The 15,973-nt window shown below is 50.9% G+C and overlaps 6 protein-coding genes across 6 annotated transcripts; 3 read left to right on the plus strand and 3 right to left on the minus strand.

Moving 5' to 3' along the window:
- Positions 1-768: 768 nt before the first annotated feature.
- On the minus strand, positions 769-1,353 carry PFICI_08601 (uncharacterized protein; the record flags this gene model as incomplete). Its single annotated transcript, XM_007837182.1, has 2 exons — positions 769-1,193; positions 1,287-1,353. 2 exons carry the CDS (start codon positions 1,351-1,353, stop codon positions 769-771), a joined length of 492 nt encoding a protein of 163 aa, XP_007835373.1.
- Positions 1,354-6,325: 4,972 nt separating this feature from the next.
- PFICI_08602 (uncharacterized protein) lies at positions 6,326-7,773 on the plus strand (the record flags this gene model as incomplete). Its single annotated transcript, XM_007837183.1, has 2 exons — positions 6,326-6,410; positions 6,479-7,773. The coding sequence occupies 2 exons, from the start codon at positions 6,326-6,328 to the stop codon at positions 7,771-7,773; spliced, it is 1,380 nt and encodes a 459-aa protein (XP_007835374.1).
- A 279-nt stretch (positions 7,774-8,052) lies between these two features.
- PFICI_08603 (uncharacterized protein) lies at positions 8,053-9,303 on the minus strand (the record flags this gene model as incomplete). Its single annotated transcript, XM_007837184.1, has 5 exons — positions 8,053-8,173; positions 8,235-8,462; positions 8,532-8,831; positions 8,915-9,096; positions 9,154-9,303. The coding sequence occupies 5 exons, from the start codon at positions 9,301-9,303 to the stop codon at positions 8,053-8,055; spliced, it is 981 nt and encodes a 326-aa protein (XP_007835375.1).
- A 1,193-nt stretch (positions 9,304-10,496) lies between these two features.
- On the plus strand, positions 10,497-11,813 carry PFICI_08604 (uncharacterized protein; the record flags this gene model as incomplete). The annotated part of the gene is made up of 2 exons (XM_007837185.1): positions 10,497-11,051; positions 11,157-11,813. The coding sequence occupies 2 exons, from the start codon at positions 10,497-10,499 to the stop codon at positions 11,811-11,813; spliced, it is 1,212 nt and encodes a 403-aa protein (XP_007835376.1).
- A 320-nt stretch (positions 11,814-12,133) lies between these two features.
- PFICI_08605 (uncharacterized protein) lies at positions 12,134-13,230 on the minus strand (the record flags this gene model as incomplete). Its single annotated transcript, XM_007837186.1, has 2 exons — positions 12,134-12,538; positions 12,601-13,230. The coding sequence occupies 2 exons, from the start codon at positions 13,228-13,230 to the stop codon at positions 12,134-12,136; spliced, it is 1,035 nt and encodes a 344-aa protein (XP_007835377.1).
- A 1,238-nt stretch (positions 13,231-14,468) lies between these two features.
- Positions 14,469-15,316, plus strand: PFICI_08606 (Cytochrome c; the record flags this gene model as incomplete). The annotated part of the gene is made up of 3 exons (XM_007837187.1): positions 14,469-14,487; positions 14,943-15,228; positions 15,292-15,316. The coding sequence occupies 3 exons, from the start codon at positions 14,469-14,471 to the stop codon at positions 15,314-15,316; spliced, it is 330 nt and encodes a 109-aa protein (XP_007835378.1).
- Positions 15,317-15,973: the final 657 nt, after the last annotated feature.

Genomic DNA, 15,973 nt, shown 5'->3' on the forward strand with positions numbered 1-15,973 from the left:
AGCTGCGTCAGGCTCCTATTGATAAGTCCTTTTCAGGCATTTTCCCAAACCAGACGAAAGAAGTATTGCACTCTCGAGGGGTCAATTGCTATCCTTGTAGATGCTGTGCTGGCAGATGCTGTGCTGGCAGATGTGCTTTTATATAGAGCAACCCACTTGGTGGTCGGCAAACCACTGTCCACTTGCAAATCAAAGTAAGTGCCTGTCCATCTCTTTGGTAAGGACGCACAGCCAAAGCCTTTCTTCACACCCTCTGCCCTCAAATTACCAGTGAGCCCCTCTTTCTACCTGTCAATCACTTTTTACTTCTCTCTCCTCTTTTTTTTTTGTGCCCCAATTCTTCTATCAAAGTGACTCTAGCCACCAACGCCCCGGAAATGCATGCGAATATATATGAACCCCCAAGGAACAATGCCGATCAGGGTCACCAATAAAACGTCTTTGTGATGATTTGATGTGACTGGTCTAGTCGAGTCGTAGAGGGTTTCCATGTGGTAGAATATCTGAAGACTTGTCCCATATTGTGCAAAAGGGGGAGAGAACCTGCTGGGACAAATGCTCTAGAGTAGAGACGAGATTATAGTGTTTTTGAGAAACCGAACCCTTTATGCAACCGTGAACTCCTTTGTCTGATCTATGCAATTTTTTGGAACCCGTGTCTCACATCGTTTGTGAGACTGATAGGAGATGGTCGTTCAAGCCGTGAATTATTTCGCACTGGAACAGATGATCGCTGGCGGAAGTAGGAATTAGAGGGAAAACCCAATACTACCGCTTGATGGTGGAACGAGTGAGGGCTTCTAGCAGCTCCGGACGCGCAGAAAGGGCCTCTTTGGCCTGTGAGTAGGTGAACCACTGACGTTCACGCTTGTGCTTCTCAGGCCAGTCGACTTCCTCCTTCACGACGGTAGCTTCGTAAAAGTGATACAGGGATTTGCTCGATTCCTTGGAGTGCTTCTTCGGAGGTCGCGACTCGGTAATTTCTCCCAGATCATAGTCAATCTGAATCGAGATACCGGCCTCTTCCCAGGCCTCACGAGAAGCAGCCTCGGTGATTTCCTCGTCGATTTCCCAGCCTCCCTTTGGCAAGACCCAGCCCTTTCGTCGTGTCGACTGAATAAGGAGCACGTACTTCTTGTCCGCAGTCAGGGGGACGACACCGGCAACTAAGCGCTCGTTTTTGGAGTTGTAACCTGTACATATTACAAGTTAGTCTTGTTGATGGCTAAATGGAGAATGTCCTATGTCGCAATGGGCTTTCTGGAGTATGACATTGTCGCACTTACGCTGGTTATCTCGGCCGGTTCGGGACTCCATCGAGCGGCTGTTGGAAGACGAGGATCCGGACGCCATTGTGGAGGAGATATGTCAAGGTGTTTGAAGTAGAAAAGCAAACAAGCCGAGTGACTCTGCTTATGTGTATGGGCAACGAAACCGAGGTGAGCCGACGGCAGAAACGCTCAAAGAAACGAGCGCTTCAGCAACCGACTATAGCTGGAAGGGGGGGGGAGAAACTTGGCTCAAAGGCTGTTCTGCTGCATGATCGAAAAGGCGAAAAGGCAGTGAGAATCGGGCAACGAGCTTGCGGCGTGGGTTTTGTAGGAAGCCTCTGGGCGCGTTGAGCAGGTAAATCCTCAAAGAGTTGGGCGCCGCAGAATTATAGAAGTAGCTGGTTCGGCGCAGGACGAGGGTTTGAGTTGCGGTGCCTGTCCAACAACCGACAGCAGGGAAATGAGCGAGGTCTAGCGTTGAGGCTCTTCTGCATCCGCATGGACACAGGCTATTGTGCTCGAGGAGTGCAATTGAAAGGTTGTGCACACAAAGAATCACAGGGTAAGGTGAAGGCAGGACGCCTTACAGTTACCACTTTGAGGCCTGGCGCGGCGTTTCCGGGGCGCTTTTTTTTTTCTGGGTTTGCGAAGGGGAAAAAAAAAATTATTGGGTGCTACGTCGAGGTGCGGGAGAGTTTCGTGACTGCGGGGCACGCCGTGACGAGAGTGGTTTCCTGTCTTTGTCCTGCGTATTCCGTACCGATCGAGGGGCACGTCAATGAAGACAAATTGTAACGCAAAAAGAGGCAGAAAGCCCTTTCTTGTGTGAAAAGAAAATCAAGAGCGCCTAGTAGGACTCAGAAAAACCTTAAGAGGACAACTCTCGACAGACAAGAATTGCTAGCGAGCAGGGCAAAAGATGCTTGCGGTCGGAGCTGAGCGCTCTGGGGGGCCAGAGTACTTGGGATGTCTCGTGCCATGGTGGAAATGGAGGGGCAGAAGGGCAGGGAAACTAGACTTGGGCTTTATACTAAACGATGACTACCAAGACCCTACTGACAGACAGCGCCAGGGCAAACTCCGCTAGCCTCGAGTACATTGTCTAATGTCAGGTAGGTTTGTACCGTGCCTCGGAGGATACAAGTGTGTAACTAAATGTTCTGGGGGTCTACCGTAAGTTGTGGACCAAAAAAGAATCCCCCCTTCCCCATCTGTTGCTGCTGCTACACGGTACCGTTGTACGGTTTGATCTACTTGGACTGATGAGTCCTGAGAGCCCTGGCCGGCCCAGGGCAAAGTACAGATGCATCGCGTGTGCGCGTCTCCATGTCGCGACTGTCAATCTCGGTATGCGAGTACGGGGTATGTAGGGTAGGTGCGGAGTATACTGTACATACATGACTTACCATGTACCTATCTCTACCAGACCTACCTACATAGCCTCAGGCAGTTAATGGGTGTAATAAAGGGCATACATATTTCCAGCACGAAAACGACTGGCATGCTTCTGGGCCAAAAACAAGAGCATTGCTGCGTGGGAAACCTCAAGAGAAAGACAGGCGCAATGGCAATGACTTCGTAGAGAATACTCATGGAGCGAGCGAGGGGTGGTCAATTGTAATAAGGATCGCATCACGCCCAAGTGCGTACCTGCGCTCCACACTATTGCATCACGCAAGCAAGCTGAATCCATCCACACCCATACTACATTGAGATAAAATCATCCCAACACTATGCACACAATGATTAGTATATTCGATAATTTTACCATTATGTCTAGACAATCATCCGTATATGGAGCGTTACATGGACCTCGAAAGGCTCTGCAGTTCATACGTGCTGAGTTGATCAAATAAATTAGCACGGGTCACAGACTAACCCCCTACTAGGTAATATAGGTTACCTATACATGGTAAATATCCAACAGCTGGGCATATTTTCCTCTCACCGTCAGGCCACCCCCTAATCGACGTCCGTCTTCGGCACCGAACATCTGTCTCTCATCAGCGGCTACGCATGCATGTACATTTGAATGCGTGTGTTTTTGTGAATCAGCCTACAGAAGACCTATCCGATGAAGAATCTACGTTCAGGATACCGCCACATGACGAGGAAGCTCAAGGCAGACGTGAATCACCGGCCAAGCAGCTCTGCCACAGCCATGTATGACAACCTTGCCTTTCGGATTGCCCAGTTGGGCCGGACTAAAATACTATATGGCATGGTTTAAGGTGTGTGGCCATGTAGAAAGGTATGCATGCATGCTTTTCTACTACTGGTACATTCCGTTCCGCTCTTTTCGCTTCTTTGTCCAGGTAGTGCTCGCCAAGTGCTCTTGGCAAGCCGTGCTACATGTTCAATTGTCTCTTTGTGGTAGACGAGTACTTACCTATGCAGGAAAAATAATAATAAGAAGTCGAGTGCATTATTCATCTTCTGGCATTGGGGATCTCTTTGTATAAGTCTCTCCCGCTTTTGATATGGACAGGACGGACCACTCGGTTCACCCAGCAAAATTATACATCTCAGCCGCCCAGTTGACCGACTTCACCCTGGCATGTACCCCCACGGCCTAATGCAAGCATGCCCTTCCAAAGTTAAAGGGACGGGCGTACCAAGAACAAGAAAGCCATGGCTCGTGCGTGTACGTGTAAGTAAGCGTCGGGAAAATATTGAACAATGAAGCTTACACACCACGATGGGGGCACCCGGACAGACGTGATCAAAAAAAAAAAAAAAATGCAGAGTTATGTTTGGTATTGTTTCTACAGATGTCCCGATTTTGTCCGTTGTAAAATGCAATATGACGAAGGCGGACAGTGGCTGTCAGCTAATCACTGCTCGTAGCAAGAGCAGAAGCCGTAATTGCTGCAATCCACAGGCTCGGCCGACTGCTAGTACACAAAAGATTATGTAGGGGGGAGCCTGTAGGCAGGTCATGTAGGTAAGTAAGTAATGTGACAGCTTAATGGTTCGTCCGGCTCTTCAAATGCATTTCCTCCGTCTTGGGCTGCAGATTGATGTCCGTCACTGGGAATATTATAATATACCTATATGTAGTATTGGATATTCAATCATGCAATTGCGGAAGGGGGGTCAATCGCGGGGCTGCATATAGTATGTACTACAAGGTTAGGTAGGTAGGTACCTACCTACGTAATAAGTTCAAATGTCTTCGTCTCCTTACCTACATGTCCCCACGGACACTGATCTGATGGCATCGTGGAAAGAGGTGCTGAATAAACATCCCGCAAAGGTCACGATCTACACGAAGTAGTAGAGTACGTTTTTCTTTTCCCCAAGCTGCTTGCATGACATCACTCGCATGCGAGATCCCAATCTTGACGATAGTATTTCTGCTTTCGCCGGGCCCCAGGCGTCCGGGGATGCAGGAATTGATGATTCTGCTTGGGGCCCAGTCGAATTGAGCTGCCCTGCTCGGGTTACACCGCTTTCCATTCTTTCCATTCAAGCAACATCCTATCTGTCTGTACATTTGCTGACAAGATCAGGTCTAGGCTATCGTTGGCGCGGCACTCCTGCATAATGCATGCGAGAAATCCGTGAACGGCAGTCCACTCAATCGCTTCTTTTCTGTCAGTGTCCGGGATCGAATCTAGGGCTCGAGTCTAGTTCTGTCAAGCCTTATCCATACCAGTGGCCAGCACCGAAACCAAGCGGACCGCCCCCTCGTTCCCTTCAGTGACGGAGCCCGATACTTAGACTTGGGCCTCACGACATATCTGTACACGCCTCCGTCTTTTTGCTTTTGCTTGCGCTTCGCTCGACCCCACGTCCAGAGATTATTCAACGGCCGGCCGAATCCAGCACCTAGACGGTTTCAACCCACTTGATCAGTTTCCGAAGCCTACAAAGAACCAGGCGAACCCATTGGCAGACGAGCTGCTGAATCATCAGGGTTGGCATCTGTCTTTTTCTGCTCCGGCTCTGCCCAGCCATTCGCGCCCAAGCGTTCCAACGGGCCGTGCTATAGTCAATCAGCCCCTCCTTTTTCACCATCACTATCGGCCTACCCATCTACTTCGTACCAACATACCCATCGCTTCCGCCACTTGTTTGTTGGAACTCCGTTGCGATGCTGATCTAACCATTCTTGTCCTGTCCACACAGCCTTCCATCGGAACGACTTTCTGGTCGCCCAACTACCTACGCACTGAATCTGCATTCATACATCACAAATCGTCAATAAGCAGCTCGTGAGCAGTCTTCTCCACTAGACGAATCCCGGAGCCCTGTCTGCCCGTGCTAAATGCAGGCTCGCTGACGAAGGCCATCCCCAGCAAAGTGGCGCCCTCTGACTTCAGGCTCACGCAAACCCCGCCAACATCTCTGGAATAATCTACAGTAGTAAGTGTAGAGAAAAGAGTATTTAATATCTTTTAGTTCTGACTTGACAAGGCTACTCCATACGGAATACTCCTAAGCGCCCCGATCCAAGACGTTCACATCACCGAAAAAAGGAAGAAAAAAAACACGGGGAGAAAACAAAATACGACAATTCTTCTACAAGCATCATGGCTACAACTGGCATGCAGACAATCCCTGAAGATGCATTTTCATACCTAACACCAATCGGTGAGTAAACCGCATGCCGTCACTGCAAGCTCCCCAGTTTCCCATCAAAACACTCGCACACAACCTCACCCAACCGTCCGAACCCGTGCGGCTTCTAGTGATCGCTGTTGGCTGCTCACACTTGCATGTACTTTTATGGGGAACTGGTCGCCTGCAGTAGTCTGCGGCAACCTCTACCGAATCGCTGGCGTCGCCTAGATACTACCCTGCGTATCCTTTTTGATGACTTACAACTTCACGAACCTTCATACCACCTACTTCGGCCCCCTTTACGACGCCATGTTTCTTGCCACTTGACTGGCAAACCTGTCAAAGCTTTTTAACCTTCCTTCCTAACCAGTCGCTTACAGGCTACACATCGTCGTCCACTTGCGGGTACTGCCGCCGACGCTCTCCTCAGACCGGTCAGTCCCAAAAACGTGTGTAACACTGTGTGCCCTTAGAAATGTAGAAGAATCATGGCCATCAAGCGCATTGCCCGACATGTACTGCATATCATGTCGTGCCCGCTGGAGCCATGTATTGCATTCTGCAGTTGTGGTGGTGACCATGTTACCGTCTTCTATCCTCTATCTTCAGCGAGGAGGGGTCTAATTTTGTCTTTGATTTAGGTCATTCATTCTATGTGCGAGCGACTTCTTTGACCCCTGCCTTCTATCAGTCATTGATAGATAGATGCTGGAGGCGCTCGGGTCGTTTGCTCTATAGGCCAAATCAGCGCGATTCCTGCTGTCCTCACTATACTCTGCGATTGGACTCATCACAGGCCCACATTTCAAAGGACCAGCGAGCAGCCGTCAACCGTTTCAACAAGTTTGTTCTTGGCGACGAATACATCAAGCAGGCCGATCGCCTTTATCCCAGGTCTCATGAAGAGTCCAGGCGCCGGAAGCAGGAATTCGACTTGGTAGAGCGCATCCACGAGGCGGAAACTCAGCGCCTGCAAACTCCACCACAACCAGCCCACACTTTTGAGGTCACCTTGGAACCCGACATCTTCACTGAGGAGAAGTATGCAGTGTTTGAAAACTATCAGCGCATCGTACATCAGGAAGGCCCGTCGGACATTTCTCGCGACGGCTTCCAGCGCTTCCTTTGTGACTCGCCACTGCGAAGCGAGATTTTGCGGTCAGAAGCTGGTAAGGAGAGGCAGCTTGGTTCTTTCCACCAGTGTTATCGTCTTGATGGAAAACTGGTTGCAGTTGGCGTTTTGGACCTGCTCCCAGAATGTGTGAGTGCAAAGTACTTCCTCTATCATGAGTCGATACACAAATATCAGCCAGGCAAGCTCGGAGCTTTGCACGAGATTGCTCTGGCAGCGGAAAAGGGATATCGCTACTGGTATTCGGGTTTCTATATTCACACCTGCCCGAAAATGAGGTACAAGATCGACTTCAAGCCACAATTCGTGCTGGATCCAGAGCGATATGTCTGGCAGCCACTTAATAGTGAAACTTTGAAGCTCTTTGATGGAAAGGGGTATCTGCATTTGTCAGAAGATGGGTCACCTAGACCTCCCCTAGAGACTGTCCCAGGTGCTGAGGACACTTCAATGGTCATCGAAGATTCCAACCCGCCAGACGTCGAAGACGGCGATAACAGAGGCGTGGAAGATGTGGATGATGACGCGGAGGACGAAGATGAGGATGAAGACGAAAGTATATCACTTCTTCAAAGCAATATGCCCGGCTTGCCTTCTATAGACATTCTGCGACAGGCCCCACTTGATTTCATACCGGTACGACTCAATCATGGCGTCCTGCCCGCGGGCGACCTCTTCCAGTGGGATGATGAGGATATCGCCGACGCAAAAGCGCCAAAGGGTATGGTTGCAGACATGGTGGCTGCCATGGGCCCGGAACTCCTGCTGCAATGGGCACTGGACTTTCGACGCCGAGACACATGATGGTCCCTGTCGCCAGCACTAAAATCAATCATGAAATCAAGAACGGGTGCAAAATCTGAGGTCACTGCGATGTGGAGATCTTGGGTATTTGAATATTAAGAAGAGAGACACCGAAACGAAGTAGCCAAACAAGGTTGTCCAGCAAAATGCAAAGTCAGGAGCGAGATTGATACTTGAAGATTTAGATGGGTTCTTGCCTTACTCGAATCGACCAAGGAAAATCATACCAAGTTTACTCTGGAAACAATTCTCCGTTCGTTCCCATCATGAGCGAATTGTCTAGGCCTTCAGGAATTCTTTGGTCTCGGGCACCTTGCTGACCATCTCCTTGCAAATCTCATCCCACACCCAACTTTGCAGCCTACGTCCTGCTTCCGATCCGAGATTCTTGGCTTCTTGGCTTTTCGTTCACGTATAGATTAGTAATATACGTCGAGTCTGAGACATGGAGATAAACTTACGCCGCGAGCTGAGCGTTGCTCCAATAGAATTGCACCATCTTGCCATGCTCTTCCTCCTTTGTTGTCACTGCAGCCATGTACGCCCTTGCGCCGTTTTCCGCGGACTTGGCGAACACGGCAGAAAAGATCCCAAGAGCGACCCGAAAAGCTACGCCATTCTCGGCATACCCTCTACTCAGATCTGTCTTGACGGCTCCAGGGCAGACTGTGTTCATAATGACATCCGGCCTACAGCCCATCATTATTTTCTTAGCTGAACTCTATCAAAACTCCGCAGATTAGGATAACGCAACTCACCGTCCGTCAGGTCCTCTGGCCAGCTCAGCGAGCTCCCGGAAGCCATACTGCAATGATAACTTGGTAATTGGATACATGCCCTGACTGCCGGGCCAGTTTTCGGGCTTGCTGAAGTGGGCAAGAATGCCCTCGTCATGCCATTTGGGCCAGTCGACAATGTTCGGTTCAGCAAAGCGACCCGAGCTCACAAGGGTGATATGAGCCGGTGAGGACCTCGAGGCACGCTGAGCCTTGAGGTGTGGCAGGAGAAGAGTCGCGAGGAGAATGCTTGATATCGTATTTACCTGGATATTTTGTTCCCTTTGACGAGCAAACAGATATTAATATGAGCACAAGATGACAGACAAGAATTAAATGATGGACAAGGACAATGGGGCACATACCAACCATTAGCCGTGACTCTGGGCTCGACACCAATCATACCGGCGTTGAGGATGACGACGTCGACGCCGCCGCTCCCCTTGCCAATGTCCTTGACTTTTGCGGCGAATTCGACAATGCTGGTATAGTCTTCCATGTCCAGCTCCAAAGCACGCGCGCGACCCTTGCTTCGCCCTCTTGTGATCTTTTAGAGCTCATTCAGTGCCTGCTGCGAGCGCGAGGCGCTCCGCCCCGTGATGACGACCTCGGCTGCACCAAGGTTGATCAGGTGTGCTGCCGCCGCGAGACCCAGACCCGTCGTCCCGCCAGTCACGACAGCCCTCTGCCCTGCAAACGTGTCCGCTGGCGGGAGGGAGATGGGGAAAAGTTTCATATATGGTTGGTGAAGCATGGTGGTGATGTAATCGAGTTGTTTGGGCATCTGTACAAATCAGGGATTATAAATTGGGAAAATCTGGTAGACAGGATATTCACCGAGCAAAGGGGCGCGACTCTCAGAGGCTTGGGTAAAGGACCAAAAGAATCAAGTTGCGAAAAAAAGGCCTGCTAACTGGTTCCGCAAGACATTACTTCATGGTGTTGTGCTTTTTTTAATATGTTTGTTGAACAAGTCACCATAACGATGAATCTCGGATGACTTACAAATCAAATTTTCTTTTTGTCGCTCTGATGCATTCCGGCGACTTTTGCGGTCGATCCTTGATATTCAAACCCTGATTGGGGTTTTATTGCGTGTAAGCAGTCGTACAGAAGCATGATGGGTACACATGTAGTGAATCTAATCCGTCGGTTGAATTTCTGACCGATGGAGCTGCAAATGTGGCCGTGATAAGAATGGGCTATTGTCCATGCTCAGGTTCTTGCTTTCATGAACCAGTGGGCAGCACCAAGATTACTTCAGCTTTATAGGGCATCATCTCATGTTGTCCATATTTTTTTCTTGATTCTGGCCTCTTTGGCCCCTAGACTCTGATGTACCAGACTACAACAAGAGCAAGAACACCAACAATGATAACAATATTTATGAGAACTTGGTGAAATCGCTTGTTCCAAAAAGGACTCGCAGCTATTTTGACAGCTGATATGGGCTCGGAGACTTTCATAGGATTTCGGGCGAATGACGAATGCCAACGGAATATCCGACTATAATAAGCCCTCCCCAGGAATCCTACCATACATTAATGACGGCCGCCCCACCCAGAGTCAGACCCCCCACTATGAATCTGCAGACGCTAAAAATCAACGGCTGGTACCAAACCCAATCAGCGCCCCGCAAGGGGAAACTTTAGCTAAGCTCACAAAAAAATATCCCACTTCAGCCTCGCGATCGTCATCGAAACCACTTTTGGGGTGGCATTTTTCTGGGAAAGCAGCTCCTGCTTAACCTTGTTTCAAGAAAATTCGACGAACGAACGAGACAGCAGACCAATTCATTCCCGTCTGTCGAGTTTCAAAGAGTTTCTAGCAAGAACACTAGAGAGACGAAGCTCAATACCAGCTTGACGCAGCACAACTGAGGAAGTAGACGGGAGGACAAACCGAGGAGAGAGAGAAAGAGAGGAAAGAAGAGTACACCAAAAGAAAATGGCAACGACACAGCACCTCCTCCTCTCGCCCGCCGAGCTCGCCTATCTTCACAGCACCCTCAGTCTGCACCCACCGATACGGCCAGACGGTCGCACGGCGTCGCAATTCCGACCGCTGACGGCCGAGACGGGCATTCTGCCCGGCACCAATGGCTCCGCGCGCATCTGTTTCGCCGACGGTACCGAGGCCATTGTCGGCGTCAAGGCCGAGGTCGAGCGGACCCGCATCTCGCCGTACGAGGACGCCAATGGCAACATGAGAGATGGCGGCAGCAGCAGCAGCAGCCGGACAGAGAGAAATACCAGCAGTAAGAGTGGAGAGGCCAAAGACGACGAGGATCAGGAAGCGGCCGAGACGGAGGAGAATGATACAGTCAAGATCAAGGGATCCAAGGACTGGGTAGAGGTCAGCGTCGAGGTCCCGGGCTACAGGGACGACGATAGCGCCACCGTCTTCCTGTCGACCATGCTCAGCGAGGCGCTTCTGGCCGACGGAGAGTTCACGAGGCGGTTATGGATCAACCGCCGGTTTCATTGGAAGATGTACCTTGACGTAAGTTGAAAACAACCCGGCGTGCTACTTTGTTATGGCTTTCTCAAATGCGAGTCAATTCGTGCAGAAGAAAAATAATCAACTAACGCGCGGCAATGTTCCCAGGTTATCCTCATCTCACCACCTCTTTCCTACCCGCTTCCCCTGCTCAGTCTAACCACACATCTCGCCATTCTCTCGACGCGCCTGCCGAGACTCAAGTCCGAGGCCGACGAGGATCCCATGTTCGACGATGACTGGGACGCCTCAAAGTACATTTACCCGCGCACTGGTAGCGAAAGCCGATCCACCTCTATGCCGCCCATTACGCTACTAGTCATGGTCGTCGGTGACAACATCATTTTCGATCCGTCCAAAGAGGAGCTGGCCGTGGCCGACACGGCGCTGGCCGTATCGGTAGGCGAGGGACAGGTGCAGCAGGACAAGAACAACGATGCCGCCATGGACGTGGACGACAAGTCGCAGCCGAGCCGAAAGCTGCGGCTGCTGTCGGTCCGCATGATTGATCCGCCCTCGAGACTGACGCCGCCGGGCGTGCCCAACTCGGTCAATGCTTCGGCGTGGGGCCAGGGCGGCGGCAGTGCGGCACAGAAGAACCCGGACGCCCGACAGGCGGAAACGGCAGATGTGGCTGGTGTCTGGAAAGCGCCCAGAGGTGGTATCAAGCCAGCCGTGCTGAGCGCCATGGTGGCAAAGGTGCTGGAAAAGGGCGGCGTTGCTGACGAAGTATTAGATGGCCTCGATGGAGTAGAACTAAGCTAAGATCTTCTGCCGAACAAGAAAAAAAAATTTGATACCCCTGATTGTCAATGTGTTATGATGAGATGATGAGCGATTCCATAAGAAAATGAACTTTGTATGTCATGAAATGTGTTTTTTATTATTCTTTCCCTTTCACAATGCAGGCTATGCTGCAGAAAGAGGAAACTTGTGTCCTTTCGTCATAGGATATCATATAACCTCTATCCCAGGGGGTAATGCGTCCGGATAGGAGCCGGCTGTCATTAATATGATGAAGCCCGCAGTATCGATCATGTCATTCAAGGCGAACCTTTGATGCGATTGCAAAAGAATGGCAGCACCTAGAAAATGCCCAGGAACTTCTTCCGCTTTCCATCCTCCGAGACCTCGGGAGTAGCCTGTGCTTGTTCAGCCACTGGGGCAGTCGAAGGCGCCTCCACCTCGGCAGCAACAGGCGCCACCTCCTTTGCCGGCGCATTCCAGCTCTCAATACCCTGGGCAGCGTCCAGACCGTGGGCCTTGCGGTACTCGTTGCGCTTGGCCACATCGTCGACCTTGCGGCGGCGCTTCTCGGCCGTGACGGCCGAAATGTGCTCCTCGTGCAGGCGCAGGACGTGGAAGCAGGTTCCGATATAGTCGATTGGGTGCGAGGGAAATTCTGAAATGGGCGGTATCATTTCCGCGTACGGGGATGTGGCATTGAACTTTGCCGCGAACGTGTAGGCTGTCAGCGATACCAGAGTGCCCTGTTGGAGGATTAGCTTTCTGATAGCATCGACCATGGGGCCTTCTCATTTGTATTTCATACCAAGGTGATGAACATGTGAATGTGTCGGTTGTTGATAAACCAGTGAGACCATGTGTTTGGCGGCGGAGGCAGACCCGGATACTCTCTGGTCTTTTGGGCCTGCACCTCCTCAAAGGTCGGGGCGCCACCGTAGTGCTTTGGCGTCGATCGCGGCAGCCGGGCACCGTGCGACGGAGGGTTGAACCTCTCTGGCTTCTCGAGAACGAGGGGCTTTGACGGGTCGGGCGTCACGGCTTTCCTCGGAGCGGTGGGGTCCGGTGTACTTGAGAGCTTGGGTGCCGCACCCTTGGCGGCGCTCGCCTTTGCAGCTGGTGTTTTGGAGGTCTTGGAGGCGGCGGCGGCGGGTTTTGATGCCGCAGCCTTGACAGACGACACCTTGGAGGCGGCAGCTTTAGTGGAGGCGGCTTTGGGAGCCTCGACCTTCTTGGCCGCGGCGGTCTTGGAGGCTGTCGTGGCGGATTTGGTAGCAGTGGTCTTTGACGCAGCTACTGTCTTGGATGCATAGCGCACCAGCACCTGACCGAGCTCAAGGCTGGCCGGCCTGGGAAAAGGCATCGTTCGAGCTGTGGTCCTCCATATTGCGCCGTATTGTGGGAGGAGGAATCGGGGGATGGACGTTTTGGTGGCCATGATGCGATCAGAGAGGTCTTGCGACAATGACAAAAGACTGCGTCGATGAAGTAAACTCCAGCTGATGCAACTGGGATATTATGTCAATTGATTGAGCAGTCTTTTTATTTATTTATGAGTGAATTGCAGCGACCAAGAAGGGAACGTGACTCATTGCTGTTGTTGCATTTCGCGTTGCGCATGAATATGACCTGCAGAGCTCATTTCATATGTGCAAGCAACCATTGCCCAATGCTTTCTTTCTTTGTGATGCGCTCGGTGGCCGCTAAGCAATATGGAAGTTGGTGGTTTCTCCAAATTTCCACACCTCCCAGCTCGACCCCGGGCCGACGTTTTCCACGCGGATGAGCCAATGGGCCAAACTTGACCAGACGCGTTCAAGCGTTCATGGGGTCGCGCGTGCCTTGTTGGGGATCCCTGTCGCGGAACAAAAATGTCTCTCTGGTTCATCATGGGAGCAGATGATCCGTGTTTCTTGGTCAGAGCCCTGAAGAGATGAGGTCAACCAAAGCTGACTATGCTGGCACCTCCAAGCTGCTTTGATGAGAAAGCCTCGCGATACATACAGTGCAACTGCACATTCAACATTCATTTTGCAACTTCTCTTCTTTGCCTACATAGATACGAAGATGCAGGAAATTAAAATAGTCCCGTACGAGATTTAGAATATAATGCACTGTTAAACCTTGATGCGTTCTAAAAAATGGCGGCGATGCTCTCACGTGCACTCACTGACTGCATCTACGGAAATGATGCGGCAACGGTGTTGTTTGATTTTCTGGTCGGTGAGGCAAAAGAAACCTCCCTCCCTCACCTACCTGTGCTGCAGCTCAATGACACTGACTGGCACAGATTTTTAGTATTCCGATCTCTCCCGGAGGCAAAAAGACCTGAGCTGGCACTTGGCTTTGGCAGAGGCTTGAGCGGGTCTGGGCCTGACCATTACTTGCCTTGTGATTCGGCATGTGTCGGCGGGTCCAGCGGAATCCTCTAGTCTCCTTTGGGCTTACTGAGCTCATCGCCTTGGTAGCTCCCTCGTTTCCGAGGAAATTTTCAGGGAAATAAAGAACACCTGCGACTTTTGCGCATCCTATTCTTTTTCCCTTTTTTTCTCCATTCTCTGAAAAACAGAAGACATTCTACAACGATTGCCCTGACGATCATCTTGCCTTGGACCATACAGTCTTAATACCTAATCGACATTTTCACTTCTACACAAACACATCACAACCGTCAAAATGGGTGGTTTCTCTGCTGGTACGTCACTTTGCTCCAAACGCCTTTCCCCAAGATCGTGATCCTCAGCTGCACACAAACACACCACGTCATCCCCCGTGGAAGGAGGATGCCAATTGAACACTCTCGTACCCATCGCCATTCGCCGGCATGTTTCCAATGGTCGAGTTGGAACTGCGCTGTTTCTTCCGTGTCTTCGAAATGCCTTGCGACAACTGCACAACTCTCGAACATCCACCGCTTCTGCAGCCCCTGCGCTATTTAGCGAGTCATGTTCAGATTGCAATATCCCCGTCGCAAAGCTTTCAGACCAGGCTTCTACAGTCGCCTGAGCCGATAGGATCATGACAGATCGAATTGCCCTCAACCGTTCCCCGTATCGCCAGTGCCTCGATTCCCCCCGACGCTGTTCTCATCACAACACCCACCACGCTCATGCCACCAACCGAACCACGATTATTGACATAGTATTCCAGGTGATTCTAAGAAGGGTGCCAACCTCTTCAAGACCCGTTGCGCTCAGTGCCACACCCTGAAGGAGGGTGAGGGCAACAAGGTCGGCCCTGCTCTGCACGGTCTCTTTGGCCGCAAGTCCGGTCAGGTTGAGGGTTTCTCCTACACCGACGCCAACAAGCAGAAGGGTGTCACATGGGACGAGAAGTCGCTCTTTGACTACCTTGAGAACCCCAAGAAGTACATTCCCGGAACCAAGATGGCTTTCGGTGGCCTGAAGAAGGAGAAGGACCGAAACGACCTCATCACGTGAGTACCCGTCCACCCCTTGCAGCCTTTCCTAGATCTCTTTGACTAACACGTCCTCAACAGCTTCTTGAAGGAGTCTACTGCTTAAACGAACGGCGAGAGTTAACGTGTAACGATATGAATTTTTACTGCATAGACGGATCGGCCAACAACTGTGTATTGATAGAATAGACTGCTTCTGGCGTCCCGTTGGTGCGACTTCAAAACCCGCATATATTTTATTCCCCCCCCCCTCGAAAAATCTCCTCTTTTTCATGTCACGATGTGCACTAGGTTGGGTCTGCTGGAGTTCAAGCTTTCAGGTTGGGAGCATTGGATATACGCATTGGCAGCAATTTGACTTTTTTTTGTGCAAGCAAGATTGGCGACAAGTTGACAGCGACTCTCAATTGAATGTGATGTGTCTTTTCGCCCATGGTTTGTTTCAGCTGTCTTATTACCACTCGTGCTGTCTGTCCTAGCTCGACAATCGGGAAGCGCATTTACGATCGCGGTCAAGACTCGGCGATTCGCGTTCACCTCGCACTAAAGAAAAAAGGCGCACGCGCCACAAAGATCGGCACAATTACTATGGGGAACTATGAAAACCCCTGACAAACCTGTTTGCCTGTGTGGCTTGAAAGCCGGTTGGTTGCTGCGACGTGAAAGGGAAGCAAGCCTTGGATTGACCCTCCCTGGTCCATGACTTGGCTCTTATGCTATGGTTACCTAATTGTTTGATTTTCTGCGTTATGCATGGATATAT

Source organism: Pestalotiopsis fici, assembly GCF_000516985.1.
Source record: "Pestalotiopsis fici W106-1 unplaced genomic scaffold PFICI_Scf_6, whole genome shotgun sequence".
In the NCBI taxonomy this organism is placed as follows: domain Eukaryota; kingdom Fungi; phylum Ascomycota; class Sordariomycetes; order Amphisphaeriales; family Sporocadaceae; genus Pestalotiopsis; species Pestalotiopsis fici.